Source organism: Hetaerina americana, unplaced genomic scaffold, assembly GCF_022747635.1.
Source record: "Hetaerina americana unplaced genomic scaffold, ioHetAmer1.1.p SCAF_3, whole genome shotgun sequence".
Lineage (NCBI taxonomy): Eukaryota > Metazoa > Arthropoda > Insecta > Odonata > Calopterygidae > Hetaerina > Hetaerina americana.
Window position 1 is genome coordinate 60,355,642 of NW_027286874.1, and position 8,158 is coordinate 60,363,799.

The following is an 8,158-nucleotide window of genomic DNA, read 5'->3' on the forward strand; positions in this document are numbered from 1 at the left end:
TTTAAATCCTTCGGGAAGAAGTGCGTGGCAAGAAAAATCACGACATGAACAAGGGGCTGTCACATGAAGGCCAAAACACGTATGATCAAATGAAAATGTCAATATTTGGGTTGATAACCTTCACTAATGGTGGATTATCACAGAGCAACAATACTTTACTTGGCGAAAAATATGTATATGGTAAAATAGATTATTAGATAACATTACGACACATTACAATAAAATGGTTCTCATAACTTTATATACCTATCCTTACCCAGGGTGGCGTAAAACAAGTTCATAGCCGCGATCGCCTCACCGTAAACCTGTATCCATGCCTCTAACATTTTCTTGCGTGATTATTTAACCTTTAAAATAGGTTTGATGCCACATAGAACCTTGAAACATGGGATTTGATAACATGAACAGTTGCTCACATCAAAAAGGAGCGCCAACTAACAATGTTCCCACTGAAAGTAGTAATGAGTTTCGTCGAACCCTTACAAAACACATGAAATTCAAAATCAATCGTAAATATTGAAATATGTAATACAAAAAGAATATATAATCCAGTAATTCAAATTCTACTTCACCAACTCTTGAAAAACGATTTTTTTCATAAATTAAATATTGATTTCACATAAAACAAATGCCGAAGGCAATGTAAAAATACAGAAACTGAGAAGGTTGTTGATGATGATTAAGAACGTAATCAAATACAAAAAAAGGATTAAGCAAAACTTTTATGCAGGACTTACATTTGTATGGTCCCGCGACTTAGTCATTAAAGCAAAGAGAGCAAGTGTGTAATGGAAGATTTTGCGATCGGATGTCAAGAAATGGATATTAATATATATATATATATATATATATATATATATATATATATATATATATATATATATATATATACAGACAGGGAAACAAAGACAAAGGCATAGTAGGTGAGGAGAAAAGATTCCTGGGAGGAATTCGAAGAGGACGGAGAAATGAAATACTGAGAGGCAATAGAATGTCGAAGACTGTGAAATAGAAAAATTGTTTGGTGGACTATGTAGTGGATGAAAAAATGAGGAAGTTTGGAAGTTAATGGAGACAGAAAGAATTTGAAGCTGAATAATTGTTCACTCCAACTGTTTATTTGTTTACTGAAGGTCGTTAAGGACACAAGTTGAGGCGTATACAAAAATGTATCAGCGGTTCATTATTAATTTGCCTTATTAAATTAGTGCAAGAAGTAATGAATACATAATGATGATACATTACAAATACTGGTACTAAAATTCATTAATTTGATACTTAAATTAAGTCTTAGTTTCATCATTAGAAAATCTAACTTAATCAGTAATCTCACCATCTGAATTCACATCTATTGCTCTTGGATTGCCGATTGGGCGCAGGTAAGTCATTCAGCTCTAGATTAAGTTTTTTGAACAACATTTTAAGGAAAATATATTACCTCTTGTTTACAAATGGATACATGAAATTCAATGGAATTAATGATTCGTTTAATGGTTCAGAGTATACTTCGCATTGGATTCTTTAAGTTCATTCTGTAGAAAATGGTTATTAGCCTTGACTTTGATGAAAATATTTAGCTAAATTTCCACTAAAATTGCAACAGTTGAGCATACACTCTACATAAATAAATCACTGCTAATATCTCTAACCCTCTTCACTCTTCTCTTCATGCTTCAGAATGGACTTGAATGCGAAAGGCCGGTATGCATATCCTTCACCAATGTAAAATTTGCTCATGAACTCCACCCTACAAAATAAGATTATTTCATGTTTTACTCAACTACCAATACAGAAAAAATGTAGATGAAATTTAATGAAATACTTAATCTAGAAGTACGTGTACGTAAATTGATGGGCAAGGGTGGCATTAATTAGTTCTAGACGCAACTTCCTTCAGGGAATTAGTACTACTACAGGACGTATGTTTTCAAAGCGTCATTTAAAAAACGTGAAATAAAGATATCTTATGCCCTTACGCATATCGTACATCAAACCTTTGGGAAGCGAATTAATGCCATTTAATGAGGTAACGGGCAGATACGATGATTTGATAGACTTGAAAAATTTGTAACATTAAGATACCCTTTCCTATTCACATCATTTAGAGCGACTAAGAGAAAAAATATATCACTTTTTGTTCTCACCCAGCATGAAAATATTCATATATCTCTTCTATCCTTTCCCTATCCTAACCTGTCCTTATTCTATCCCGATTATTTACCAAAATATTTTCCTAGCGAAAAGGTCAACTCTTAAATAGATTTTTTAAACTCACCAATGGAGCCTCAAAGTGTGTAGAAATGCTGATAATCCTTCCATTAAGACCAAAATGGCAAGAGTGAAGACTGCCCATACAGCGAAAATGATGTAAATTGTAATACACCCGAGGTAGTTCGGAAATAGTACAAGACCATTCCTCAGCACCATGTTCCACAGGACCTCCGACAACTCTGGACAGATAAAAACATAAACATTCAATTATAGTCTTTACACAAAAGTTTTTGATTCGAATACCAAACAAGGTGTTACCAATACCCATTCATACGGTTCATGCCTATGCATAATATTATAAAATACCAGTGAATTACAAATCTCGAAAGCACCAATACGAAAGCAAATATTAATGGTTGTATAAGAATCTTTACCATTGGAAAGCATAAAATAAAAGAGCGCTATGCCTTTCTCACTCATAAGTGAGATACTCTACCAAGTCAACCAAAAGACCGCCAAACGTTCATGTCTTGATTACTGGAGGCTGAAAAAATGAATGTAACAATTCATAACTAATTGATTTTTCAAGAACTCTCATCTGTGTCTCGTTTGTTCTAAAACTGTTATGCTAATAAAAATATTTCAACGCGCTGAAAACTTTAAAGTTGCTTTTTATGTGCAGTCCACTTAATATGTCACAGTTGTTTTTCGTTCAAGGAGGAATGCAATGTTTAACGATTTAAAATTTTAAATAAAATGTTTTAGTTACTCCTGTGCTTTCTCACTCATTATTTATTTTTTTAATATATAATATAGAGAACTATTAGGGGTAGAGCGTTGGACTACTGACCGGAGGGCCCACGTTCGATTCCCGCATATGCATCTGGGCACCCTCATCTTCACCTGAATGGTGTGATTTTCAGGGTGCCAGAACTTCCTGGGAAACCATGGGCAGCACAGGGAAAGAATCTGGACCCCTTACCCTGAGTGTGTACATTTCTCACGCCACTGGGCTTAGTATTGGGTGAATTCTACCATCACCAATCATAACGAGTTAATAACTGTGTTTATGGTCCATATCTAGAGAACCCTATTGCCGTTCAGTACTCTTTTTTATTCATCTATCCATTATTCTCCTTTTATTTTGTTGGTTACCCATGTCCCATTTTCCCTGAATCATAGTATTCATTTAACTGCCTTGCATGAAATAATGCGTAATTTCTTCTTTTTTTCAAATTTCTACTGGCATAATGGGCAGAATGTATCAAAAAGAGTACATACAGAAGATCTTAGGTTAATGAAAAAATGGATTAGAATATCATATTACAATTTCATATTAAATTTTCTTATGAAACTGAAAAGGCCATTTTATGTTGCAAGTCCTCCAATAACACCTTTCAAGAATTTTTGTACGGAAAATGGTAGGTGGAGAAACATTGAAGCAAGTATAGTTAACTCATATACGTACACGTAATTATTATCATTACTCAACAAAGTAGACTTTTACTTGCTAATATGACCCTGATATTGACATACACGTAGCAGCAGCAGCTATTAAATAGACCACTGTTTATCGCGTTATACGTTTAAAAACTCCAGATGCGAGGTCAAGTTTCGGGTAGAGCAATGGAAATTAAATTCATGTGGTGAATTGAGAGCATTAGCTTAGTCAGAGGCAAAACCATGACATGGGGCGGGGTTTTGAATACCCCGGAAACTAGGTTATTGAAACAAGATTGTAGGCGAAGATAGAAGGCTTTTGAAATGTGGAAGTAAAAAAAGATGGATAATTTAAGAGAGTCGGAAAGAAAAACAAATGAAGAAGTCCTAGGCATAGTGGGAGGGGAACGAGGATTGCGGGGAGAAATCCAAAGGATGCAGGAAAGGTAGACGTAACCCCTTTTAATTTAGAATGGAATGTTAAAGACTGTGATAAAGGAGAGGAAGTTAGGCAAGTGTGATTGGTGGTTGAAAAAAATATACATGTTGAGCGGAATGAAAGGAGTAAGATTTTATGAGATATCGAAGAGTTTAATTCAGTGTTGAGTTTTAGGTGGAGTCTTGTTAAGCGATGAATAGAACTTTAAGCTTATGCCAATCCAAAACTAAAATTAATCGGTAGACTATTAATAGCACTACACAAAATAGAATAAGGTATGTATTCATTTAAAAAATTATCAGGTATAGTGGTGAAAAATATCAAAAGATGGTGAAATTCTGGGTTCTGATTACCTCACGGAGAGATTAGATAGAGCTTGGGTTAGAAACGTGTTTGAGAATAGAGAAATTGGAAGAATTATATCAGTAAGTGAATTTCGGAGAGAAGAGAGGCGGAAGAAAAGCGAGCGTTTAATGAGTGATAATCTAGAACTACGCGTATCGAGCAGAGTGGCTACTAGTAGGTCGAAATACTACTATGAAATTAATTAGAGATAGTAGTTCAGGGCTATCAATGACGGAATTGATCATGAAATAAATGAACTAAAAATCTGCCACAAGCCAATGTGATTGGGAAATTAACAAATGGAGAGTGAAGACAGAGTGGCATCAGAGGGCATTGGGAAAGTAAAATGGGGTAATCTGTATTAAAATAATTTGACCAAAAAAATTAACTACACTGCAAAGGCTTTTGAGATCAGATTGAGTTGGACATCGATGGGAGTCGGCATCATATGGGAAGCAATACGAAATCATAACGAACAACCTTTGAAAATTATGATTAGAGTGCACGGAGATTTATGATGTTCTTGATGCATTATAGGAGACCAATGAGAGACATGACTTAGTTTTTAACTGCCTGGATATGGTTGAGAAATTTAATTTACCACACATTGATACGCCAGCATTATTTACTGAAGACATTTTATTCGACGATATGGAATAAATGGTGTAGTTGAAGTGAAGAGGGGATTTTTATGGAGGTAGACGTTGGACTGGACTTACTTGAGTTGGGCTCAAGTTTTCAAGTATATCACTATCCTGGGGACCGATTTTATTTTAACTTCCTATATTTTCGGGGAGTAAATATTTCCCCTGATAAAAAGAAAACTATTTTAGTCCAAGAAAGGTGGGTGATATTCACGCAGCAAAGTTCATCAGAACTAAAGATGGTGAGACAATGGCCATTTCATAAATTAACCTGGAATGACTTATCCTCCACATGCTAAGCGGGATGCAAAAAGGAATGAATTCAAGTCTGATGAAGGCATGAAAGGAATGAAAGGAACTAACAAGTCTGACGAGCGCTGGAGAAATGTTTTGGAAAATTTAGAAGAGAAAGTTTTTGCCATAAGTATACTCGAAAATAGTCTAGGAATTGTCATCCAGTGCCAATTAGGACCTTAAGCATCGCAATTGTCCACCCACCTTAGCGCATGCACATGGACCGAGTAATTATTCCCAGCAGGACGTTGAGGCAAAGGTTGACGCACCATTGGGGATTATTCTTGTGAAGATTGAATTCTTCACAAAAGCATTTACCTAAGCATGCGGTACCACAGCAATAGGAATTAAAATATGCCTATTGACATTTCATTATAAAATAATTATTTCAAGAAAGACAAGACTCATAAACTTCAATGAGTCCTATTGCATATATGTTTGGTGACCGTAAATTTCTCTGATTTATCTGAAGGGTTTAACGTTTTAATTGTCTCCAATCCATATATTTCAGTCATTTACCGAACTATGCAGGTAAGCACGAATGACAGATTGAAATTTAGATGGAAACTCTACTGCAAATCATTTTTTTTATTATTTCCAACCACAAAAAATACTCCTTAAATTTAGAAAACCAGGTATAAAGTATTTTTTACATACATGGCTCGAAAATGACATTTTGAGCCAACATTTTCATTGGAATAAACTCATTCGATATCATTCATGGCGGATTTTTCAGGAGAGCCTATATTTGAAGTCTAAATTCAGTTTGAGGAGAGCCAATTGAAAACTTTCGCCACCCCATTAATAATGGATATATACGGTGGTGCATGATAAAATATAAATTGATAATCGAATAAAACTTTCCTTTAAATATACAAGGGTGGTGATACAAAAATAAAATAGTGTTTTTATAGTATTTTCATTGCCGGTACTTAATCGAGTCACTCTTTCTGGATAAACTATTTACATTGATAGCTTAAGCTACTAAATATTTGGGATGCGGTCGTGGCATACTTACGTCCATGAGCAAGAGACAATGCCCAGAGCCGGAGGTATGAGGCAGTGTGCGAGATGGTGCTCAGAATATATTCAATGGTATGAATTGCTTGGAGGATGAACATGTCTGAGAAGGCTTCTTCTTCGTGGGGGTCGGCAGGTTCTTTGCTTTGGCTTCCCCTGGGCTCGACAGAAGGATTTTCGACATCGCTCACCTCATTTTCCATCTGAATTTCGACGTCGGGTAATGCCTAGTGCAAGAAAAAATAAGTCAATTTTTCATGCACACCAAGTAAAATAAATCATTGAAAGAGCCAAACGCAAATGGACGCTCTCTTTCGTGAGAGAATCGGTGGCCTGATACACAAAATATAAAGAATAGTCAGGGATTTGTGGCATAAAAAAGTATTTTGCTTCATCTCCGAGTTTCACTTATTCCTCTAATTCGATATCATTGAGGTGATTTGCGCTTTGCAACTCTTATGAGGTTAAAATTATTCGAAACGGGGAGTAAATAAAGTTCGTGGGTATGAGATGAACGATTAGGAAAGATGACAACATTGCCTGGATAGATACATATGGGTACATATATAAATTTATTTAACATTTGCACGGCAAAATAGAACCCAAAAATATAAATAGAAAACACCTAAAAGGGCACTCACATTTCCGAAAGTTATAGTTTCCTAACTATAGTTTCCTGTTTCCACTCTCCAACCGAAAGAGTCTCCGCATTTCTTGACCACCACCTACAACCTCTTGTACTCTTCTTGCCCTCTTTCATACACGACACATACCGCTTCCCCCACCGTTTAAATTCTGTCTCCATTTTCCCCACCTCTAACCTAGTTATGGCCACCATCGACGTCACTTCTCTCTACTCCTCCATTTCCCATGCAGAAGGCTTATCCTTCCTCCAACATTATCTCTCTCTGAACCCCTAACCCCATCGTCCTTCGACTGAATTTTTCCTCAATCTGGTCACTTTCGTCATCACATAAAGTGAAAATCCGTTCCAAAATTGTTTTTACTTACAAACCAAAGGTACAGCGATGGGAAAGAGGATGGCGCCATCTTTTGCCAATCTCTTCATGGGCCATCTTGAAGAGATTTTCCTTTCTTAACAACCCCTCCAACCTCTTTTCTGGATCCGCTACATAGACGACATTTTTACCCTCAGGACACACGGCTGTGAGTCCCTCAACAATCTCTTATCGGCCTTAAATTCTTTTTTCACTAATAAATTTAATTCTTCCATTTAAGAGTCAACCATCACCTTCTTGACACGGACATCTCACTTCACAACAACAAAATCACTACCGCAGTACATATCAAACCCAACAGCCATTAGGAATACTTACATTTCACCAGCTGTCACCCTGCTCACACTGAACGCTCGATTCCCAATTCTCTCACTATATCTGCGGGCACTGGTTTTGCAAGACCACAAATACTGCGGACACTATTGCAATACCACTGGATTTGCAATAGAGCCTTCCTCAACAAATACCTTCACAGTCTACATAATCCCCTTCAAAAACGCAGTTACCCAGGAAAGCTCCTATAAAATAAAATCCGCCGCTCTACCCGACCTTACACACCACAGAAAAAAAACCCATATCTGGCGCAGGACTCTACCTTTGCACCACCCATTTCCCAGGATTCTTCCGACTAAAAACCTTATTCAAGAACTTTTTCCTATTTTACACGATAATGACGCTACCTCATCTCTACTGCCCCAATGCCTATCTCTCGCATACAGACGACCCACCAATCTCAGGTACATTCT

The 8,158-nt window shown here is 36.5% G+C and overlaps 1 protein-coding gene across 1 annotated transcript; it reads right to left on the bottom strand.

Moving 5' to 3' along the window:
- Window positions 1-1,128: 1,128 nt before the first annotated feature.
- On the bottom strand, window positions 1,129-8,022 carry LOC139690070 (V-type proton ATPase 116 kDa subunit a 4-like). The gene is made up of 4 exons (XM_071587268.1): window positions 8,008-8,022; window positions 6,392-6,620; window positions 2,276-2,450; window positions 1,129-1,747 (listed from the first exon to the last, which is right to left on the bottom strand). Exons 1-4 carry the CDS (start codon window positions 8,020-8,022, stop codon window positions 1,645-1,647), a joined length of 522 nt encoding a protein of 173 aa, XP_071443369.1. The 3' UTR covers window positions 1,129-1,644.
- Between the last annotated feature and the right edge of the window lie 136 nt (window positions 8,023-8,158).

What these genes read in the sequence shown, in the direction of transcription:
- LOC139690070 (XM_071587268.1), bottom strand. An exon ending in ATTGTCTCTTGCTCATGGAC is followed by an intron (nt 2,451 to 6,391) that starts GTAAGTATGCCA and finishes TTATCTGTCCAG; the next exon opens with AGTTGTCGGAGGTCCTGTGG. An exon ending in CACACTTTGAGGCTCCATTG is followed by an intron (nt 1,748 to 2,275) that starts GTGAGTTTAAAA and finishes CTTATTTTGTAG; the next exon opens with GGTGGAGTTCATGAGCAAAT.